Genomic DNA, 24,205 nt, shown 5'->3' with positions numbered 1-24,205 from the left:
AGGCAGTTCGGAAGCGTTCCTGGGATCACGTGGGCCAGGTCCACCAATGAGAAAGGAAGATTCCATTTACGAACGGGATCCCCATAAACCCTACTGGAATCCATTAAACAATTAAACAATTTAGACAACTGCAATAAAAATAACTCTCATTTTCAAATTTAATGAAATGTCCATTCAATACAGTAAATGCAATAAAAATGTAATTTTTTGAAAAATAATTTTAAACATTTTAATCCAGGCCAAAATTTGCATAAACTAATTTTAAGAGTTTATGCATCATTTTTTAGTTTTAAGTTTTTAATTTAAGATTTATATTAACCTTTACACTGGTAAAAGCAGGCCTTTTACCAGGCATAAGAGTTTCGTGGGCATTTGCTGAGCAGTAGTTGGGTAAATAGCTCAACTCTGAGCCAGTGAAAGTAAATTTCTAGTTGGTTTGGTAGATCTGTTGAGGTGAACTGTGACAGATTGCAAGTTCTGGGTTTTTGCGCACGAGGAACCCGGAACTTGCAGGACCTATCGGAAGGCTTACATTGCCATCGGGACCGCAAATTCCGGGCCAATGGATGGAAAATTGTGAGAAGCGCAGGCCCAAATTCCTAATGTGATGTTGGTGTATCTCCATACCCTGCACTCAAATTCATAAAATTATCCTTTATACACTTAGATTTTAGCAAAGCTTTTGACACAGGAGATTGTTCCGCAAGATTGGAAAATACAAGTTGCACGGAAGTGGACTGAATCAGGGAAATGATGGGTAGTTGTTCAAGAGGCTGTATTACTGTGGAGCCAGATGATGTAGGCGGGGTTTTAAATGAATTTTTTGCATCTGTGTTCACTATGGAGAAAGACGATGTAGACATAGAAATCGGGCAAGGGGACTGTGATATACTTGAACATATTAGCATCGAGAGCGAGGAGGTACTAGCGGTTTTAGCAGGCCAAAAAGTGGATAAATCCCCAGGCCCGGACGAGATGTATCCCAGGCTGCTGTGTGAGGCAAAGGAGGAGATTGCAGGGGCTCTGACACAAATTTTCAGAACCTCTCTGGCCACAGGGGATGTACCAGAGGACTGGAGAACAGCTAACGTAGTACCATTATTCAAGAAGGGTAGCAGGGATAAACCAGGGAATTACAGGCCAGTGAGCCTAACATCTGTGGTAGGGAAATTATTGGAAAAAATTCTGAGGGACAAAATTAGTCTCCACTTGGAGAGGCAAGGATTAATCGAGGATAGTCAGCATGGCTTTGTCAAGGGTAAATCATGTCTGACCAATCTGATTGAATTTTTCGAGGGGGTGACAAGGTGTGTGGATGAGGGAAATGCTGTGGATGTGGTATACATGGACTTCAGTAAGGCTTTTGACAAAGTCCCGCATAGGAGACTGGTCAAGAAGGTAAGAGCCCATGGGATCCAGGGTGCCTTGGCACGTTGGATCCTAAACTGGCTAAGTGGCAGGAGGCAGAGGGTGTTTTTGTGACTGGAAGCCTGTGTCCAGTGGGGTACCTCCGGGATCGGTGCTGGGTCCCTTGCTGTTTGTGATCTACATAAATGATTTGGATGAGAATGTAAAAGGTATGATCAGTAAGTTCGCAGATGACACGAAAATTGGTGGGGTGGTAAATTGCGAGGAGGAAAGCCTCAGGCTACAGGACGATATAAACGGGTTGGTCAGATGGGCGGAAAAGTGGCAAATGGAATTTAACCCTGAAAAGTGCGAGGTGATGCATTTTGGACGGACAAATAAGGCAAGGGAATACACAATGAGTGGTAGGACCCTAGGAAGTACAGAGGGTCAGAGGGACCTTGGTGTACATGTACATAGATCCCTGAAGGCAGCGGAACAGGTAGATAAGGTGGTTAAAAAGGCATATGGGATACTTGCCTTCATTAGCCGAGGCATAGAATATAAGAGCAGGGAGGTTATGATGCAGCTGTACAAAACGCTGGTGAGGCCACAGCTGGAGTACTGTGTGCAGTTCTGGTCGCCTCACTATAGGAAGGATGTGATTGCTTTGGAGAGGGTGCAGAGAAGATTCACCAGGATGTTACCTGGGATGGAGCGCCTCAGCTATGAAGAAAGACTAAACAGGCTGGGGTTGTTTTCCTTGGAGCAAAGAAGGCCGAGGGGGGACCTGATTGAGGTGTACAAAATGATGAGGGGCATAGATAGGGTAGATAAAGAGGAACTTTAGGGGGGTCAATAACAAGGGGGCATAGATTAAAGGTAAGGGGCAGGAGGTTTAGAGGGGATTTGAGGAGGAACTTTTTCACCCAGAGGGTGGTTGGAGTCTGGAACTCACTGCCTGAAAGGGTGGTAGAGGCAGGAACCCTCACAACATTCAAGAAGCATTTGGATGAGCACTTGAAATGCCATTGCATACAAGGCTATGGACCAAATGCTGGAAAATGGGATTAGATTGGACAGGGCTTGATGGACGGCGCAGACACGATGGGCCGAAGGGCCTCTTTCTGTGCTGTATAACTCTATGACTCTAACTCTATGACTCTAAGAGCGGTTTGGATAGATTGGGAAATTGGCCTGGTAAATGACATGTCGTTTACTGTGGATAAATGCTGAATGAAAGGATTGGGGAAGGGGAGTCTGTAGTGAGAATATAAGCTAAATTTTGGTATGCTGCAGGACACAACACAGGACAGGGAACCAGGAATACTTGTGGATAGCTCGCTGAAACCATCAGCATTATGGTGTAGTGGCACCAGTAAAGAGAGCAATGAAAATGTAGGGGTGTATAATCAGCAGGATAAGAGAACAGGTCCCAAGAAGGTACTGAGATTATACAGAATATTTGTTCTGGCCTCATCTGGAGTAGTGTGTACAATTCTGTTTACCATACTACAGCAGGAACATTTTGGTTTTGGAGGGGGTATGGCAAAGGACAATTAAATCGATAATCGAGATGAGGTACGTGAGTTTAAGAAGGGGTTGCAGAAATTGAGAATGTTTGCACTTGAAAAGAGAAAACTCTGTGCTCTTCTTGAAGATCCTGAGTAGTACCCTGTATAGTCAAAATAAAGTATGATATGTTTGATTATAATCACATATCATATGTTTGAAATAATGGCAATCAAGGGGATATCGACTCCAGCACAGAAAGGAAAAAGCAAATAGTTTAGATTTAATTACTTGGCACTGAATGCGTGGGATGGACTGCTCAGGGAGGCAGTGGAGATAGATAATGTTGGTAAATTTAAAAGGGAGCTGGGTGGAGGGAAGTCACTGAGAGACAATGGTGTATGATATTTTTCAACTTTGGTTCATCAGGCCTGTCCCATAATAATCTTTTAAGGTCCAGTACATTCTTATTTTATAACAATCCTAGTCTAGTTTGGAATGTTTGTTAATGGGATGTACTTTCTAATTTTTATTTTTTATTGATAATTTATCCCAATATTCTAGAATTTCCTGGGTTCTCGCCTCTACTGCGGAGAGGATAGGTGGGTAGCTTGCTGCCACACTTCGGCCAATGTCACCTTTGGCCAGCTGCTGGAAAGTGCAGGTTACCTGAAACGTTACTATCGGATATTTCCGCCTTCCCCCTCTTCCTTCAACCTTCAAAACAGGAGGTTTTAGCTTCCAACTGGCAACTTCTTCCCCTGCACTGTTCAGATTTGGAATGGAGTAAAGTGTGTGGTCAACCTTGCAACTCTCCTATTCTGTGGCGCTACACAATAGAACTGCAAAGTACAGTGCCATGATACCAGCCCATCAATAGAATATACTCTTGTCTAACTTGGAATCCATCTGACTCTATCCATCAGTTTTTAGCCTGTCTTTGAATATGGGAGATGATTTAATGTATTTTTAAATCCAACCACCAGCAAGACTCGACCTACATTGCATGTCCCTAGGCTGCAATTAAGAATTGCTCTGAGATGGCTTATGCAAAGCCCTTCCCTTTTGTTTTATTAAAGGCTCTTGAGTAAGGTTTCTTACAGACCCACATATGCTCCAAAGAAATTGTGCCATTTCAGAGTTTCTCACATTCTTCACAGAAGGCATTTCAACCATCAGCTGCTCAGCGTATTGGAAAAGTGTAGAGCCTGAGCTTGTTTTGTTAATTTAAAAGTCTTAAGGTACTCTGACATAAGGTTACATTAGTATGTGAAGTACAGGGTTACTGTGTATTTTAAATATACATTATACATTTTAATTTGTGCTATGCAGGGTGGTTTCAGTTTTCCAGATAAATGTGTCAACCTTCAGCTCTCATAAAACATTGTGACTGAATTACTGTACCATTAAAACCCTGACTTTAAAATTTTGAAGGGGTTTGATAGGGTAGACTTAGAGAAGGTGATTCCACTTGTGGGGATTTCAAAACTAGAGACCATGAATATAAGGTAGTCACTAAGTGCCAGGTGTGGCTCAGTGGGTAGCACTCTCTAGGTGGGAGGGGCTAGGAGTGAGCTGGTTGCCTGATTTCTGCAGGGAGTTGGAGTGAGTTTGTAAAATGTTGGTGGCATTATTTTTTCAGGTTTTAGGGCCTTTTTGGCCCATAAACAACAGCCAGATGGCTGCTGAGGGGTCCGGAGGGCCGGGCCCCTCAGAGCACAGTGTTCCCAAGATGAACTTAATTAGGGGAGAAACTGTGGTTGGAAGGGAAAGAAAAAGGCCCAAAGATTTGGGCCGGGACCCCAGCAGGTTTGGAAAAGAAAACATGGTGGTGATTCAGTGCGAGGATAAGGAGATACGAGCTTGGGATATTATCCAAGCGGTGCATGAGGACAGTAGCGAGGGAAGCTGCTTTGCCTGCCGACCAAAGCCGAATGTTGGGTTCGAGGTGACAGTCAGTGGCCGAGAGGAGGTGGAAAGAATTTTACTCAGTTGGAACGTCCGCGATAAGTTCTTGGTATCTCTGCTATATTCGTAAGAGGTGGTGGTCTCATTCTTAAACTTGCCAGTTTATATTGAGGACGATGTGCTAATCAAAAAGTTGGAGTCGTGGGACATTAAAATTTGCTCAGCAATAAAGAGATACTATCCAGGAACACTGGTAGCAGATGGAACCTGTTACATAAAGGTGCGGTTCCCAGAGGGGGTGAAGTCATTACCGTACAGCCTGAAATTCGAGACAATGGAAGGAGTGCAGTACTTTAGAGTACTGCATGATAACCAAGTGAAGGTTTGTTATTATTGTCTTGGACACGACCATCTTGTAAGAAACTGTCCACACTTGTACTGTTATAATTGCGGCGAGTCTGGACACATCGCTCGGAGCTGCAAGGCGGAGAGCTGTGGGGTGTGACACAAAGGCCCCACCCGCTGTGAGTGTGAGGCAGAAGGAAGCTCTATGAGTGACGAGGAGATGAGAGAAGGAGCAGGAGGTGTGAGTGGAACGGCCAGAGGAGTGGAGCGGCCAGAGGAGTGGAGCAGTCAGAGGACACAGCTGGTAAATTGAAGGAGAAAAAAGCACAGGAAGAGGCAGAAAATTGCGGAGCAGAGAACAGGATGGAGATGGTGGAAAACACACCAAGTACAGTGGAAAAGAACAAAGACAGCAGAGGGCAGCAAGGGTCGAGTGCAGACTCGAGTCTTAATACGGTTCAGCTCTCCCTAAAGAATCTGGTGTCCGCGGGGGGAGAGGAGGCGGGAGTGGGGTGCGTGGTAAATGTAAGTACTCCAAAGAAAGACGGGGAGTCGGACATCTCGGTGAGCAGGAGGGGGCAAGACAAGGAGAGGGTGCAAGAGGCAGGAGCCTTAAAGGGGCAGCAGGACGGGAGTGGCGAGACAAAGATGGCAGAAGGGAGCAATATAGGTGTGCCATTGTCCCAGAGAGAGAAGGATCAGGGAGCAAGGGTCAGAGGTGGCGATGAGGTCGAAGGGAGCAGCACTGTTGGAGAAACCGCGATAGCAGGAAGACTTTCTATGGGAGATGATGTATCTGACGGGGAGCAGGATGATGTATCTGACGGGGAGCAGGATTATGTATCTGACGGGGAGCAGGCACAGAGGGTTACAGAAGAGCTCGAGAGAGGAATTAGAGGGGGACAGAGACATGGAAGTGGGGGTGGGGTGGCATCATGTGGAAAGGGGAAGGTTAGTATGGGGCAGAAGGAGGGAGAAAGGGCAGCTCCTTAGCCCAAACTTAATGAAAGGAATAGGCTGAAACAGCAAGGAAAGTTCAAACAGGAGGTGAAAAAGAGTCGGAGGCTGCAGGAAAAAGCAACAGCTGGCCGAAAAGTTGGGAAGGAGCATGAGAGGAGGGAAGGGCCAGAGATTAAATGATGGGGAGATTATCAAGCATACTTCCCTTCTTCGGAGCCATGATTACATTGGTCTCAATTAATGTGAAGGACTGAGGGGTGAGAAGAAATTGCAGCAGTTGTTGCAGGGTTTTAAAGGCACGGACTTGTTGTGTCTGCAAGAAACCTTTTGGGATGAGGATATCCTAGAAAGAGTTCAGAAGGTTTAGAAGGGAGAGGTGTTTGCAAGTTGTGCAAACAATAACCGTAGAGGGGTGGCTGTTTTGGTGAGTCCATCCATAAAAGAGAACGTTGCCTTGGTGGACAAGGACACTGAGGGGAGATTTTTACAGCTAAGGGTAAAATGGAGAAATTTAATTGCGATCTCTTTAATATCTATGCACCGAACGACCATTGCAAGCGTCGCGAGTTTTTTCGGGGGTTATTCATTGAAATGGCAGAGGTGGAAAATCCTTGTATAGTGGGGGATTTTAATGTATTTTTATCTCGGATGGGCATTTCAGCCCAGATGACCTTTAAAGATGATAACTCCAGAGGGATGATTGTAAAAATGATGGCAAATTTAAATTTGAGAGACTTATGGAGGGACCGGAACCCCATAAAAAAGGAGTTCTCCAGAACAGGTTGGGTGGGTGATGTTTTAAAACAGAGCTGAATAGATTTTGTGTTAATGCGGGAAGAGTTAAGTTCTGAGGTGATGGAGATTTATTATAAAAAAGTATTTTTTAGTGACCACTCGGCTTTGGTTCTTAGAATTAGGAACAGCAGAATTAAGATTGGTTCAGGGCTGTGGATTTTAAACAATCAATACCTGAAAGAAATTGTTTATAAAGAAGGGATTTAAAATATAATAAATGCTCGGAAGGAACCTTTGTTCTTGAAAGAAAGAAGAGTTTGGTGGGACAATTTCAAATATGAGGTAAAAGTTTTTTCGGGAAAAAGAAAGCGGCATAAACAAAAGGTTTATGGATGTCTGTAAAGCAGTTGACGGAGGGGATAAGGGAGCCGAGACTAAGTTCCGGGTGCTAAAGGAAGAGTGGGAATGGAAATTAAAATTGAGGGAAGCCTGGCCCCATCTATGAGGAGAGGTGTCATAAGCTTAGCTTATAAAAATAAAGGGGATAGAAGGGATCTGAAGAATTGGAGGCCCATCACATTATTAAATGTGGATTATAAGATCTTGGCGAGGGTTATGGCAAATCATATGAAGGAGGTGTTACCGCAGATAGTTTTGCCCTCTCAGTCCTATGGAGTCATAGGCCGGGACATCGCAGACTCTGTGGTCTCAATCCGTGTTGCGATAGAGCTCATGGAAAAGAGTGGGAGGCTTATGTATTAAAGATAGATCAAGAGAAAGCCTTTGATAGGGTGTCTCATGAGTTTTTATTGACGGTTTTGGAAGCATTTGGTTTCGGGGAAAATTTCATTGAGTGAGTGGCTAAGGATTTTTTATTCAAACATATTTAGCTGTATTAAATGTAATGGTTTTTTATCCAAGTATTTTCCGATACAGAGATCAGTGAGACTCCTGTCCCCATTGTTGTACACATTGGTAGCAGAACCATTAGGTTACATGATGCGAAAAAAAACAAGGTGTAGCTGGGATTGTGGTTCCCAGTTCCGGGCTGGTGTCGGTGATACACCAATATGCAGATGACACAATCTTAACATTGAGAAATGGGGAGTCAGTGAGGAAAGCTATGGATGTAGTGGAGGAATATTGTAGAGCTTCAGGAGCCAGTGTGAATTATAGTAAGCCCCAATGCCTGGTTGCAGGAAGGGGTAGGGGGAATCACAGAATCACAGAATCTACAGTGCAGATAGAAGCCATTTCGGCCCACCAAGCCTGCACCTATCCCACCCTATCCCCGTAACCCCACGTATATTTAATCCCCTCACACTAAGGGTCAATTTATCATAGCCAAATCAACCTAACCCGCACATCTTTGGACTGTGGGAGGAAACCGGAGCACCCGGAGGAAACCCACGAAGACACAGGGAGAATGTGCAAACTCCACACAGACAGTCGCCCGAGGCCAGATTTGAACCCGGGTCCCTGGCGCTGTGAGGCAACAGTGCTAACCACTATGCCACCGTGGTTGGAGGAAAGTCCCTTTAAGGTGATGGAGGTTTTGGAAGTTCTGGAGGTGCACATGGGGTACAAGAAAGACAGGGATGAAGTGGATCGATTAAATTGGGAACCGAAGGTTATGAAAATTAAAAAGATTTTGGGAAAATGGGAAAGAAGGTGGTTGAAAATGCATAGAAGAGCGACAGCGGTGTCCACTCTCCTGCTATCTAAGCTATGGTACTTATTGACGGTAGAGGATATTCCTGAGTGGGCGGAAAAGTCCATCCGAGAGGCTTGTGTGAGGTTTTTATGGGAAGGGAAACCAGCCTTGGTGGCTTACAATACCATCATTGGACGGAGAAATCAGGGAGGACTCAATTTCCCAGATATTGATTTGAAGAAAAAATCCTTTAGAATCAAATGGGTGAAGAGATTTCTTCAGAAGTCAAATACAAGTTTTTGGAAGAGTTGTTTTGAGCATTTTTTTAAACGAAGTGGGATAGGAGGGCAGGGGATATTGTGTATATGGAATACAATAATATGTTTTTGAAATCGATTAAACTTCTCCCTAGGCTTTATAAGGGGGTTGTAAAGACTTTGGCCCAATTTTTACAAAGTGTACAGTTTATGCCCAAGGGGGCAGAGGAATTTTTAGAACAGCCCTTATTTTTGAACAGGTGGATCAACATCGAAGGAGATGTTTTATTTAATCAAGCTTTTATAAAAGCTGGTATTATATGTGTGAAAGATGTATTATACGAGGTAATTCCAGGTTGTTTGCCGGAAGCAATAGTGAGGGATATGGTGTGGGAGGAGGATCAGGAAGTAGAGGAAAAAGCAATAGGGATCATGTATGAGAAGATTGTGAGGGCAATGCCACAGGATTGGATGGAAGAAATAAATGCGGAAATCTCCAAAATAAAATGCGTCCTGCTTTTCCAAGCTTTCTGCTGGAGAAGGGGAGAGTTGGTCCAATTTGACAACTGTAATACTCGAGATTTCTATGAGGTATTTAGAGAATGGAGATTCAAGACACCTGCTGGTCAGGCGTTTTAGCAGAGTATATACCCACAGCTGGACTTCAACAGGATTTGGAAGGGAGTGTGGATGAATTTTAAATGTCCAGAGTGGATTGAACTGGATTTCAAATGGGCTCATAACCGGATTTTTACCATGATGGTCTTGTGCAAGATTGGACGAGTGGAGGGGGCAACTTGCCCAGTGTGTGGGACACGGGATGAGACTCTGTCCCATATACTGGTGTTATGTCCACAGTTAAATGATTTTAAGTACTATGATCTGGGTGGGGACCGAAGAGCGAGAATGGGAATCCCGTGGGACTCAATTTTGAGATGGGGATTGCAGGAGAGTCTGCCCGAGTTAATTTAATGTTCAGTTTGGCTAGATTCGTGATTGTGCAAAGAAGGAATGCTCTTTTTTAAGGGGAGGAGAATCAATCTAAAAGAGTATTTTAAATAAAAGATCATTATAAGGCTCTGTGGATGTTTTATTCAGAAAGGAATTTAAAGATAGTATTTTACAATCAATTTTTAAAGTACAATCGATTAATATGTTACAGGAGACAAATTAAACTTCAGGTTTTGATGTTAAAATGTGGTGGCGGAATGGCTGTGCAGAGCGGCGGAATTGATTTGTGTGATACAATGAAATGATCACGATGTTGTAAGTGTTCCTAATGTTCAATAAAGTATATTTTTTAAAAAGTGGGCAGCACTCTCGCCTCTGAGTCAGAGGGTTGTGGGTTCAAGTCCCACTCCAGAGACTTGAGCACAAAAATTTAGGCTGACACTCCACTGCAGTGCTGAGGGAGTGCTGCACTGTCGGGAGGTGCCGTCTTTCGGATGAGATGTTACAACGAGGCCCCGTCTGCTCTCTCAGGTGGATGTTAAAGATCCCATGGCAATATTTCAAAGAAGAGCAGGGGAGTTATCCCCGGTGTCCTGGCCAATATTTATCCCTCAATCAACATAAAAACAGATCTGGTCATTATCACATTGCTGTGCACAATTTTTTTTAATTCATTCATGGGATGTGGGCGTCGCTAGCAAGGCCCAGCATTTATTGCCCATCCTTAATTGAGAAGGTGGTGGTGAGCCGCCACCTTGTACAACTGAGTGGCTTGCTAGGACATTTCAGAGGGCAACTACAGGCCAGTCAGCCGAACATCGCTGGTGGGGAAACTTTTAGACGCACTAATCCAGGACAAAATTAATTGGCACTTGGGCTAATAAATGAAAGTCAGCACAAATTTGTTGAAGGCAAATAGTGTTTGACTGACTTGATTGAGTAGCGGAGAAGGTGGATAAGGGTAGTGCTGTTAATGTGTTTCAAAATGTGTTTGACAAAGTACCACATCATAGACTTGTTAGCAAAATTGAAGCAGATAGGATTAAAGGGACAGTGGCAGTATGGTTACAAAATTGGCTAAGGGACAGCAAGCAGATAGTTGTGGCGAACAGTTGTTTTTCAGACTGGAATGAGTTTTTTTTATTCATTCACGGAATGTGGGCAAGGCCAGCATTTATTGCCCATCCCTAATTGCCCTCGAGAAGGTGGTGAGTCACCATTTCAGAGGGTAGTTAAGAGTCAACCACATTGCTGTGGGTCTGGAGTCACATATAGACCAGACCAGGTAAGGAAGGCAGATTTCCTTCCCTGAAGGACATTAGTGAACCAGATGGGTTTTTACGACAATCCGATAGTTTCATGGTTACCATTACTGATACTAGCTTTTTATTCCAGATTTATTTAATTAACTGAATTTAAATTCCCCAGCTGCTGTAGTGGGATTTGAACTCACGTCTCCGGATCATTAGTCCAGGCCGCGTTTCCTACATTACAACAGTGACTACACTTCAGAAGTACTTCTTTGGCTGTAAAGCGCTTTGCGATGTCCTGAGGTCGTGAAAGGCGCTATCTAAATGCAAGTCTTTCTTTCTAATAAATCCAATAAGGAATTCAGGAAAGACCGCGTGTGGTTGAGGTGATTAGCACAGATGCATTTAAGGGGAAGTTAGATATGTACTCGAGGGAGAAAGGAATAGAGATATGTTAATAGAATGAGCTGAAGTAAGGTAGAAGGAGGCTCGTGTTTAGCTTAAACAGTGGCATAGACCAGTTGGGCCGAATGGCCTGTTTCTGTGCTGTAAACTTTATGTAATTCTATGTAAATTATCTGTTCTCTTACTTCGAATCAAAAAGATAGAGAACTGTAAACAATGCAAGATGATATTCATGAAGAACACCAATGCTGCAGTCATGGGCCAGGTGGTGCATAATTCCTAATGGAAACAGTGGTTAATGATGTTGCTGTACCTAACGTTGCTAAATGTATTTTATATTCCAGTACCTTTTTTATTGACAATACAACCTCTAGCTGTCTTAAACACAAAATTAGCAAAAGGGGACAGTACCTCCTGAAGTGTACAATTTTTTAACATTCTTTCCTGTTCATTTCTGTTTCTGTTGCATGCATAAATGGTGGAATGGGTGGTAAATTGGGTTAGCACATGACCCTTTAACCTCTGAGCCTGGGTTTGAATTCATTGAGATTGATGGATTCATAATGTTGGTTCATGGCAGAGGTGCAGATGAGGAGGGCCATTTAGTCCATCTTAGCTAATATGCCCAGAAATAAAAGATAATTTCTCTTCCAAATCGCAGCATCCAACTGTTTACTTAAATGAGTCCAGAATTTTTGCCTCAACTACCTTGCCCAGAAGTCCATTGATCACTCTGTGTGCAGAACTGCTCAGCAACTGCTAAATTATTTTACTTGTCATAGTTCAGTTTGAAATAGTAGGCTCGATTTTTGCTCCTGGGTGGAAACGCGACCTAGCGAGTAGCCGGCCCATCCGGGAATGGTAGTAGGGAGCCTTGCCCATTTTAACATCTGGGCCTCGTTAGCATGCAGACTTCCCGGCCAAAACTGCTCGGAAGTTGGCCGGAATCTCCTAGACCTCTGGCACAAGTTAGGTGCATAGGAAAGCTCGGGAAGGAGAAATTGTAGTTGAGGTAGGGGGTGGATCATAGTAGGGGAGGCCCAAGATTTCCTTGTGGGTCCTGAAGGAGCACTCATCCTCCTCCTGGTCCATAAGGAAACCTGTATTAAAAACAAAAATTTTTGCTTTTAAATGTATGCCTCTTTTTGACCTGGGGAAGGATCCAAACAGTTTTGGTCTGGCAGGGAAGCCTCAGGTAAAAATAGCAGTTGGGCCCCAATTACGTCATCTGAGCCCAGTCTATATATTTAAAGAAGGATTCCGCTGTCTGTTTCCTGCAGTCAGCCAGATCAGGGCGGCAACAGAGTGGGTAAATTCCCCACACCAGTTAAAATCGACTGCAGATTTAAAATCGGCTCATCCAGATTTACATTTTCTATACCATTTACGATCTTGACTAACTCTACAAAGCCACTTCTTGGTCACCCCCTTTCAAGGTTGAAAAGTTAAACTTTCTCCAACCTTTCCGCATAACTCAATCCTTTGAATCTTGTTGCTCTTGTTTCCATGGCCTGTACATGCCAACTATCAGTGTTTTGCATTAATTGGATGGGAAGGAGAGGGAGTGGATGTTGATAAAAGATTTGGTGGAGTGGGTTCCAATAGAGCGAAGGGGGAAATTGATGATGATGAAGGGGAGAGGAAAAGGAGCAGAAGTTGACAGTGCTTTGGCAGGGGGAGAATGGAGAAGCTGGGAGCAGTGCTTTGGGTGGGACAGGAAGAAGTGTGTCAGTATTAACGGAGGGAGCAGGGAGCGAGTGTGTCAGCGTGAACTGGAAAAGGTGCAAAGGATACCAGCATTAACTCTAAGGGGGATGAAAGGGGAAATAAGAGTACCAGCTTGAACAGGGGAGAGTGGAAGAGTAGCAGCTTAATTACGCTGCTGGGTGAGGGGAGTACCACGTTGAATTGATGAGGGAGAGTTCCAGCATGAACTGGAAGTGTTGGAGATGAAGAGTGTGTCTCTGAAAGGGTGGGGGAATTGGATGGGATATAGTGTCTCTGAACTGGGTTTGGAGGAAAAAAGTGCCTTTGTGAACTGAGGTGTGGGAGACTGATTGTTCAGGTAACTATTCTTGTGCCTTTTAACATTTGAATTTGCCCCTTCAGGCTTTCATTTACTTATGACTTTTTTTCCTCCAGTACCATTGAATGTTGGACGGAGTTTTCACATTTGGGTAATAAAACGGGTGATAGCATATGGCCCGTTACACCCTGCTGGATTTTCTTTTTTGTGCAACGGCCAGCTGATACTCGATCGCCCATTTTATGCCCTAGCCAAAGTTGAAAGTTTTGCCTGTTGTGTGTGCCTACCACCTAACTTACAAAGCCCATGTTTTATGTGTCGGGGCCGTTCTTCAGTTGACAGCGCTGGCGTAGGGTAAGACGGTATATAATGGTTCAAAATTTGCAGTCAGTGGCAAAGCAAAGGTGTTCGCCGCTGGCCACGAAGTAATCTTCACACAAAGAGCACGGGATCTCTGTGCTGAGAAGTTTGGGTTTTCTGACACGTAATTCAAATCAACATAGTATAGTGGGAATCCCATAGTGTGAGCTGCAGTGACGTCAACAAGCTGTCTAAGCAGCCAATTAAAACGCAGAATTCTCACAGACAGCGAACAAGGAAATGTGTAAGCTCTTACAATTCTAACTTTTAAAAAATTGTAGAGCGAGCAAAACAAAGATTGGAGCTCTCATGGGGAAAAGGCAAACCTGAACAAACTTTTTTTTAAGAGTTTCTTAATTTTAATTTTTATTAAAATGTATAAATTTAACACGGCATAAAATTAAAATTAGTTTTTCAGGGCCATAATCACAGAATCACAGAATCACCAGTGCAGATAGAGGCCATTTCGGCCCATCGAGCCTGCACCGACACATATCCCACCCTATCCCCGTAACCCCACGTATTTAATCCCCTAACACTAAGGGTCAATTTATCATAGCCAAATCAACCTAACCTGCACATCTTTGGACTGTGGGAGGAAACCAGAGCACCCGGAGGAAACCCACGCAGACACAGGGAGAATGTGCAAACTCCACACAGACAGTCGCCCAAGGCCAGATTTGAACCCGGGTCCCTGGCGCTGTGAGGCAACAGTGCTAACCACTATGCCACCGTGTCCCTTTGTTTAGCAGTGAATATGCTGTTAAAACCCCAGTTACACCTAATCTCTTTGGATCTAACTTTTAGTGGGGATCTAACTTTTAGTGGGGAATTTAACAGTGTCTTCTTGGGCAGTCCCTCGGAACCGAGGATGACTTGCTTCCACATTAAAAATGAGTTCTCAGGTGACTGATGAGTCCAATGCAGGACCTACAGTCTCTGTCACAGGTAGGGCAGACGGTGTTTGAAGGGGTGGGTGGGTGGGGTGCTTGGGTTGATGTGCGTTCCTTGCGCTGCCTGCGCTTGGCTTCCGCTTGCTCCCGGCGAAGAGACTCGAGGTGTTTGGCGCCTTCCCGGATGCTTCTCCTCCACTTTGTGCGGTCTTGGGCCAGGGATTCCCAGGTGTCGGTGGGGATGTTACACTTTTTCAAGGAGGCTTTGAGGGTGTCCTTGAAGCTTTTCCTCTGCCCACCTGGGGCTCTCTTGCCGTGCCGGATCTCCAAGTAGAGCGCTTGTTTTGGGAGTTTCGTATCGGGCATGCGGACAATGTGACCCGTCCATCGGAGCTGATTGAGCGTGGTCAGAGCTTCGATGCTGGGGATGTTGGCCTGAGCAAGAGCAACAGTGTAGTTAACTGCGGAAGAGCCAAAGTTTTCATCAGTTTCCCTGATTTGAGAGATTTAAATGATTGCCAGCTCTGTGGGGGTGGGGGTTGGCGAGGGCAGCACAGCGAAGCTTGTGGAGGAGCAGTGAATGACAGACCGCAACTTCAGAATTTCCGCATTAGTCTGCGCATGCGCCAAATCCTGAAGTTGCGGTCAGTTTCAAAGGTGAAATGACAGCGAACGCTGCCAGTTCGCCATCATCAGGACCGCAAATGCTGGGCCATGGTCTCAATAGTAGAGAGTGATCTGCAAGAAAGATGCACTAACACTAGTGACAGTCAATTTCCTCTGTCGTAAAACAAATATCACAGAAACAGACAAAACAATCTAACAAAGCAAGCAAAAGGGGATGGTGCTTCTTCCACAGGGGTAAGTAAGTGCTTCGGATAGCAGTCCCATGTTGTGCCTGGACATTTGATAGCTATCCAGTAAAAGTGAGAAAGTCCCATTGCAGTTATAAGAAGCTAATACTACTTTGTTAACATAAACTTGTATATCTGTTACAGATGTTAAAATGGATTGAACATTTTCTCGGAGATTTTCCAAGAGCCTGCACCACTGGTGGGGCCTCATGTAGCAGTCGGCTTATTGGAACATCGCAGCCAGTACAATACCATTTTCTGATGAGCTTTCTGCTGCATGCAATGTCCCAACAGTGGTGTGTGGATCCTTGGAAAACGTTGTCTTTAACCTGATACTTTGAGCTGAGGTTTTGAATCTGGAGGTGATTTGTGGCCAGACTATGATATTCAGATAACTGTTCAACTGCACTGTGATGTTTTATAACTTAAATTTCTCCTATTTCCCCAGTTATGCTTTGTTGTGTTCTGGACTCCACATCTGTCGGAGAAAATCCTGGTTAACCTGATAGGTGTGAATTTTGCTTTTGCTGAGCTCTGCGTGATTCCGTTGCGGATCTTCTCTTTCTTCCCTTTCCCAGGTATGAAGCTTTATTAAAAGTACTGCCTCAACATTCAAGAGATATTATAATTGGTTGACTACTAGGTATCCTCACTGAATGGCACTGTATTTTTCAGAAATGCCTACAAAACATTTGTTGGTTTAGATAGTGTCATACTGTAGCAACAGTGGGAGAAATACAGGATTAGATGCAGTTACTCAGCTTCCCTTTGTATCCTGACTATTGTTTAATATTCATCAATCAGGTAGACCTGCTTCTTCATGAGTATATGGCTTCTTCAGGATGTTGCTAGAGGAAGTTAGAATGAAAACAAGAGCTAAGGGATTCTTAAGTGTCCCATTCTATTCATGGAACTCCTAGCAGTCGTTTACCTTTGATCTTGAAATGTCATTCAAACTTCCTCTTGCAAAGAGGTATATAGAGTCAAGAGGATCATTGAATACCAAAAAAGTCCCACAAATATCCCAGTCACCTCTCCCACAAGAAACAAAGAAGGTAAAATTCCTCCTGTTAAATTTACTGAAAAAGTTATTACTATTTTAGTATAATTATTGGCAGGAGGGAGTTTCATCCAATGATTACAGTAGTTAAGACAGTTGTGTTTTGAACTGTTGGAACGTTCAATGACCTATTAAAGCATATTCTGTTAATCATATGACAAATTTTAATACCATTTGGACCATTTCAAAAAAATTGAAAGCATTTTTTAAGCTGGATATTTACTCCCTTCCATAGGCCGACAGGACCTGACTGAATTGGTGGATTTTATTGATTGGGTTACTGCCCAGCATGAATTAGACTTCTGACACATGTACTTAGCAGTTCTTGGGTCACTTTGGCACCCTTTCCAATTAAAAGCTAGTTTGTGTAATGGCTGCATTTATATTGTAGGATGCAGCTAGCTGTAGCCCCAACTCTGGTGTCTATGCTGTAATGGAAATGAAGCAGCGCTATTGCCGCTGGAGATATGGAGCACCAGCTCAAGAGGGTTTTGTTTTTCCTTCTGTTGGTAAACATAAACAGCAGCTAATTTTATTTTTCCCTGGCTAATGGCGGACTGAGCCCAAATATATAGGATAGTAATTGTTGGCTTGTACAGATTTTCCCTAGTCACTGAAGAAGGTCTATTTCCAGAAAACATAACATAAGAAATAGGAGCAGGAGTGGCCATTCGGCCCTTTGAGCCTGCTCTGCCATTCAATGAGATCATGGCTGATCTTCTGCCTCAACTCCATTCACCGGCCCTATCGCCATATCCCTTGATGCTCTTACTAGTCAGAAATCTATCGACTTCTGTTTTGAATATACCCAGTGACTGAGCCTCCGCAGCAATCTGGGGTAGAGAATTCCAAAAGATTCACCACCCTCTGAAGAAATTTCTTCTCATCTCAGTCCTGAATGGCCTACCCTTTATCCTGGTTCTAGACTCCCCAGCCAAGGCAAACATTCTCCCAGCATCCACCCTATCTAGCCCTGTAATAATTTTGTACGCTTCAATGAGATCCCCTCTCATTCTTCTGAATTCAAGAGAGTACAGGCCTAGTTTACTCGATCTCTTCTCATACGACAGTCCCGCCATCCCAAGAATCAATCTCATGAACCTTCATTGCACTCCCTCTATGGCAAGTATATCCTTCCTTAGGTAAGGAGACCAAAATTGTACACCGTACTCCAGGTGTGGTCTCACCAAGGCCCTATATAATTGGAGTAAGACTTCTTTACTCCTGTACTCAAATCCTCTTGTAATGAAGGCCAGCATACCATTTGCCTTCCTAATGGCTTGCTGCACCTGCACATTCACTTTCAGTGACTCACGTGCAAGGACACCCAGGTCCCTTTGAGCATCTGCATTCCCCAATCTTTCACCATTTAGGAAATACTCTGTCTTTCTGTTTTTTCTACCAAAGTGGATAAGTTCACATTTATCCACATTATATTCCATCTGCCATGTTCTCACCCACTCACTGAGTCTGTCGAGATCCCCTTGATGCCTCGTCACAACTGACACTGCCACCTAGCTTTGTATCATCAGCAAATTTGGAAATGTTACATTTAGTCCACTCATCCAAATCATTGATATAGATTGTTATAGGTTTGTTAAACAGGATTTCCCTTTCATAAATCCATGTTGACTCTACCCAATTTTACTATTAGTTTCTAAGTGCCCAGTTATTGCATCCTTTATAATAGATTCCAGCATTTTCCCAACTACTGATGTGAGGCTAACAGGTCTGTAGTTCCCCGTTTTCTCTCTCCCTCCTTTCTTAAATAGCAGGGTGTGGCGTACCAATCACAGAACGGACACAATCCGCTTTCCGGTCCGTAGACTATAAATCAGGCGTCATGCCTTTAAGAAGGACCACACCTTTAAGAAACTCGATCTGCAACATAGTTAAGCCCAGAGTGGGGGAGGAGCAGTCGAAGCTGTGCACTGATGAAAGAGAGTTGTACTTGGTGTAGTCTCTGACTCCATTTTGTGTTCAGCATGCAGCCTCAACAATTAAACCTTTTCTGTTGAACCTCTCCGAGTTCAGTATTTTTTGCTAGGAGTACATAGACTCCTACATTGGTGACCCCGATGCTCAGGACGACTCCTAAGCGTAACCATGGCTGACACAAACGCAGTTTCTGTGAAGCTGCCGGAGTTCTGGGAGAACCTGGCCACCGCCTGGTTCCTTCAAGCCGAATCGCAATTCCGACTCCGCGGCATCACCGCCAACGCAGCGATGTACGACTACCTCCTCGCCTCCCTGGGCAGCTCCACAATCACGAAAGTCTGGACAACACTACAAAACCCTCCGGAGGAAGGCAAGTACGCACATCTCAAGGCCACGCTCCTTAAAAAATTCACAGCCTCCCAATTCGTGCGCAACTGCCACCTCCTCGACCTCCCGGGCCTTGGTGACTCCACGCCGTCAGACTTGCTCTCACACATGCTTGCTCTGACCGACGAGAAACCGCCCGGCTCCCTCTTCCGCACGCTCTTTATCCGCCAACTACCTCCCAGCATCCGCCCGGCGATCGTGGCGTCCAGCCTCACGGACCTCGAGGCCCTGACCGACGAAGCCGATAAGCTCCTGTCCGCCAGCTCCAACCACGCCGTCACCCCCGACCTGGCCTCCACAGCGTCGGCGCGCGCTCCACCCTCTATCACGCGGCCACACAGCTCGGCCACGAGGCCCCCCAGGCCCCCACGTCCCCCAAGCCCTCCGACCCAGGGCTACTGCTACTTCCATACCCGGTTCGGCGCACGGGCACGCCGCTGCAGCCATCCCTGCACGTTTCCAACCGCCCCCACACCGGCCTACACGATGGCCGTGGGGCAAGCAGGCGCGCTGCTGTACATTACGGACAGCGCCTCCGGACACCGTTTCCTATGCGACACGGGCGCGCAGCGCAGCATCATCCCCGCGTCCGCCCTCGAGATCCAGCGAGGCGGCCGCGGCCCTGCGCTGGCTGCCGCCAACGGCACCGACATCCGGACGTACAGCACCCGCACCGTCACCATCGACCTCGCAGGCCGCCGCTACCACTGGGAGTTTATCACCGCCAAGGTGCTCTCCCCGCTCCTCGGTGCGGATTTCCTGTACGCCCACGGCCTGTTGGTCGACATGCCTCATAGAAGAAACATAGAAACATAGAAGATAGGAGCAGGAGTAGACCATTCGGCCCTTCGAGCCTGCTCCGCCATTCAACGAGATCATGGCTGATCATCCAAACCCTAGTACCCGGTCCCTACACCGACAGCCATCCCACCCAAGCCCTATCCCCATAACCCCGTGTATTTAATCCCCCCCTAACACTAAGGGCCAATTTTTATCATGGCCAATCAACCTAACCCGCACATCTTTGGACTGTGGGAGGAAACCGGAGCACCCGGAGAAAACCCACGCAAACACGGGGAGAATGTGCAAACTCCACACAGACAGTCACCCGAGGCCAGATTTGAACCCGGGTCCCTGGCGCTGAGAGGCAACAGTGCTAACCACTATGCCACCGTGCCTCGGCGCCGCCTCGTGGACATGAACACCATGTCACCTGTCCCGGGCGCCATGGCCCCCCCCCCAACCCGCCGAAATGGCGTGGCAGTGCCGTGCCCGCGCAACGGACGACTACTCAGCACTCCTGGCTGAGTTCCCAGCCCTCACCAACCCGACCTTCTCCGCGAAGGTTGTTAAGCACGGGGTAGAACACTTCATCCCCACCACAGGCCCACCGGTGTATGCCCACGCCTGCAGGCTGGACCTGGCCAAGCTGGAGATCGCGCGGGCCGAGTTCGCCACAATGGAACAGCTCGGCATCATCCGCCGGTCCAACAGCCCCTGGGCCTCCCCACTCCACATCGTCACCAAACCCGACGGGGGATGGCGCCCCTGCGGGGACTACCGGCACCTAAACAACGCCACCACACCGGATCGGTACCCCAAACCGCACATTCAAGACTTCTTGGCTAGACTGGCCGGCCGCTCAGTCTTCTCCAAAGTCGACCTGGTGCGCGGTTACCATCAGGTGCCAGTCCACCCCACGGACGTTCCCAAGACGGCCATAATCACCCCTTTTGGGCTATTCGAGTTCCTCCGAATGCCCTTCGGCCTCAAAAACGCGGCCCAGGCCTTCCAGCGGCTCATGGACTCGGTCCTCCAGGACCTGAAGTTCCTCTTTGTCTACCTGGATGACATCCTGGTAGCTAGTTCCTCTAAGCAGGAACACATCGAGCACCTCCGCACCCTGTTCCAGCGGCTCAGTGAGCACGGACTCATCATCAGCCCAGCCAAGTGCCAATTCGGCCTCAGCAGGATCGAATTCCTCGGCCACCACATCACGCAGGACGGAACCATTCCCCTGCCCGCCAAGGTGCAAGCCGTCCAGCAGATCCCCCGGCCTACCACCATCAAAGGCCTCCAGGAGTTCTTGGGGATGATCAACTTTTACAACCGCTTCATTCCCGGAGCGGCCTCCCTCATGCGGCCCCTATACGAAGCCCTCCGGGGTAAGAAAGACAGAATGGCGACCGAGTGGTCGGCGGACATGTTGACCGCTTTCGACTCGACCAAAAAGGCGCTCGCCGACGCCCCACAGCCCAACGCCAGGGTGGCCCTCACCACGGACGCCTCCGACCACGCGGTTGGCGCCGTGTACGAACAGTGGGTCGACGGGGCCTGGCAACCGCTGGACTTTTTCAGCCGCAAACTGCGCCCCCCGGAGGCCAAATACAGCGTCTTTGACCGCGAGCTCCTTGCACTGTACCTCGCAGTCCGCCATTTTAGATTTCTTCTGGAGGGCCGCCCCTTCACCGCGTTTGTCGACCACAAACCCCTGACATTCGCGATGGCGAAATCTGCGGACCCGTGGTCAGCCAGGCAACAACGCCAGCTCGCCGCGGTGTCCGAATTCCCCACGGACATCCGGCACGTCTCCGGTCGAGACAACGTGGTGGCCGACTGCCTATCCCGCCCCGCCGTCCACGGCGCCCACCTGGCAGTGGACTATGCTCAACTGGCAGCGGAGCAACGCACCGACCCCGATCTGCTCTCCGCGCCCACAACCCTCCCAGGGCTGCGACTGACCGACGTCGCCTGCGGCCCGTCCGCCGTCACAGTCAAATGCGACACCTCCTTGGCGCAACCCCGCCCCGTAGTCCCGGCGTCCTGGCGAAAACGGGTGTTCGACATCGTCCACGGCCTCTCACACCCCGGCACCCGCGCGTCCATTAGACTGGTAGCCAACCGATTTGTCTGGCGCGGCCTGCGCAAAGATGTGCACGTCTGGGCCAGATCCTGCATAGTTTGCCAGCGTGCCAAAATCCACCAACACGTCAAAGCCCCACTCGAGGAGTTCACTGTGCCAGAAAGAAGGTTCGACCACGTCCACATCAACCTCGTCGGCCCCCTGCCGCCATCACAAGGTCACACGCACCTGCTGACAATCGTGGACCGTACCACCCGCTGGCCCGAGGCCATTCCACTGACGTCCACCACCACCGCCGACATCGCGAGGGCGTTCATCGGTACCTGGGTCGCTCGGTTCGGCGTCCCCTCCGACATGACGTCGGATAGAGGCCCGCAGTTCACCTCTGATCTGTGGGCCGCCATCACCCGAAACCTCGGGGTGGCCGTTCACCGCACCACGGCTTACCACCCCCAAGCCAACGGACTGTGCAAGCGATTCCACAGGTCCATGAAGGCGTCCAGGACGAGGCTTGGATCGACCGCCTCCCATGGGTGCTACTCGGCCTACGCTCCACGGTCAAGGAAGACCTGCAAGCCTCGGCGGCGGAACTCGTGTACGGCCAGCCGCTGCGCGTACCCGGAGAGTTCCTGCCCACCGCCACGACCCCCTGGTCGGCTAACCAGCAACGCCGCGCTTTCGCCAACCGAGCATAGCAGTTCGCTCCGGTACCCACCGGCCGGCACGGCGAACCAGCAACCCGCGTACCACCTAGCCTGCACATGGCCAAATTTGTTTTCGTGCGCCATGACGCCCACCGAGGACCTCTACGGCCCCCATACGACGGACCCTACAAGGTACTCCAGACGGGGAACAAGTTCTTCCTCCTCGAAGTGGGCGGCAGAACTGACAAGGTGTCGGTCGACCGGCTCAAGCTGGCGCACCTAGAGCCCGACGAACCCGTTCAAGTGGGCCAACCCCCACCGCGGGGCAGACCGCCTAAGAGTCCGACGCGTCCGACCGCCCTGCTCCCGACACCAACCGCCAAGAGCCGTTCCGGCCGTGCCATCAAGCCGCCACGCTGGTTCATACACTCCCTACTAGCGGATTCTGGGGGGAGCTGTGTGGCGTACCGATCACAGAACGGACACAATCCGCTTTCCGGTCCGTAGACTATAAATCAGGCGTCATGCCTTTAAGAAGGATCACACCTTTAAGAAACTCGATCTGCAACATAGTTAAGCCCAGAGCGGGGGAGGAGCAGTCGAAGCTGTGCACTGATGAAAGAGAGTTGTACTTGGTGTAGTCTCTGACTCCATTTTGTGTTCAGCATGCAGCCTCAACAGTTAAACCTTTTCTGTTGAACCTCTCCGAGTTCAGTATTTTTTGCTAGGAGTACGTAGACTCCTGCAGGGGTTACATTTGCTATCCCCCAATCTGCAGGAACCGTTCCAGAATCTATAGAATTCTGGAAAACGACAACCAATGCGTCCACTATCCCAATGGCCACCTCTTTCAAAACCCTAGGATGTAGGTCATCCGGTCCTTGGGATTTTTCGACTTTTAATCCCATTACTTTTGCTAGTACTGTTTTTTTTTACTAATAATTTCTTTGAGTTCCTCGTTCTCGCCACACCCTTGGTTTTCTCATATTTCTGGGAGTTTTTTTGTGTCTTCCTCCATGAAGACAGAAACAAAGTATTTATTTAATTTCTCAGTCATTTTTTAATTTCCCATTATAAATTCTCCCATCTCTGACTGTAAAGGTCCTACATTTACCTTTGAATGTTTTTTCCTTTTCACATATCTATAGACGCTTTTACAATCCATTTTATATTTTTTGCTAGTTTGTGCTCATATTACATTTTCCCTTTATCAACTTCTTGGTCCCCCTTTGCTGATTTCTAAAAAGATCCCAATCCTCAGACTGACCACTTTTTCTGGCAACTTTATAAGCTTCCTCTATGATTATGCGTTCTCTTTAAAACAAACTGCAGGTTCACAGTTGTTTATGTGTTGCTATCTGTACTCGGAATCTGCTCGTAATGTAATTTTGAAGTACAAGCAGCCAAGAATCCAACCCGCAATGTAATTCTGGAGTAGCGGCAGCCAAGATGAACAAAACAGCTTCTGTTTGAAATGTTTCCGTAAAATAGAGATGTAGTGTAAGACTTGCTGATTGTGCCAGTTGAAACATATGATGTTAAAATTCCATTTTGTCTTATAACGCTCCTGTGAAGTGCCTTGGGACATTTTTACTACATTGAAGGCGCAAGTTGTTGTTTGATCCCTCCCTGGTCATTCCACCCCCCCTGCAGTGGCTCTCATCTCCGTTCCCTTAAGTCCAAGTGGCGCAGACTTGAACGTTTATGGTGGACTACTGCTTTAGCCATTCATCACCAGGTCTGGCTAGACCACATAAAACACTATCGAGTCCAGTTCTCCTCTGCCAAAACTGCTCACTATTCCAGGATCATCCTGGGATGCAAAGATAATCCCAGGCTTTTGTTCTCCAGTACAA

General features: G+C 47.1%; 1 protein-coding gene across 5 annotated transcripts in view; it reads left to right on the top strand.

Moving 5' to 3' along the window:
- ankhb (ANKH inorganic pyrophosphate transport regulator b) overlaps window positions 1-24,205 on the top strand; it is a 309,801-nt gene that overhangs the window by 260,033 nt on the left and 25,563 nt on the right. For 4 of the 5 annotated variants that reach the window (XM_085988765.1, XM_085988764.1, XM_085988767.1 and 1 more), the window contains one exon: window positions 15,906-16,035. The exons of the other annotated variant lie outside the window; for it this stretch is intronic. In XM_085988765.1, the coding sequence (XP_085844891.1) occupies window positions 15,906-16,035 (130 nt within the window). The remainder of the gene's footprint in view (window positions 1-15,905; window positions 16,036-24,205) is intronic. 5 annotated transcript variants of the gene reach the window in all.

The sequence above is a fragment of the Somniosus microcephalus genome, chromosome 5 (genome assembly GCF_052327205.1).
Source record: "Somniosus microcephalus isolate GS21.2 chromosome 5, FLI_Smic_1.0, whole genome shotgun sequence".
Classification (NCBI taxonomy): Eukaryota; Metazoa; Chordata; class Chondrichthyes; order Squaliformes; family Somniosidae; genus Somniosus; species Somniosus microcephalus.
This window is presented reverse-complemented; position numbering and strand designations above follow the sequence as displayed.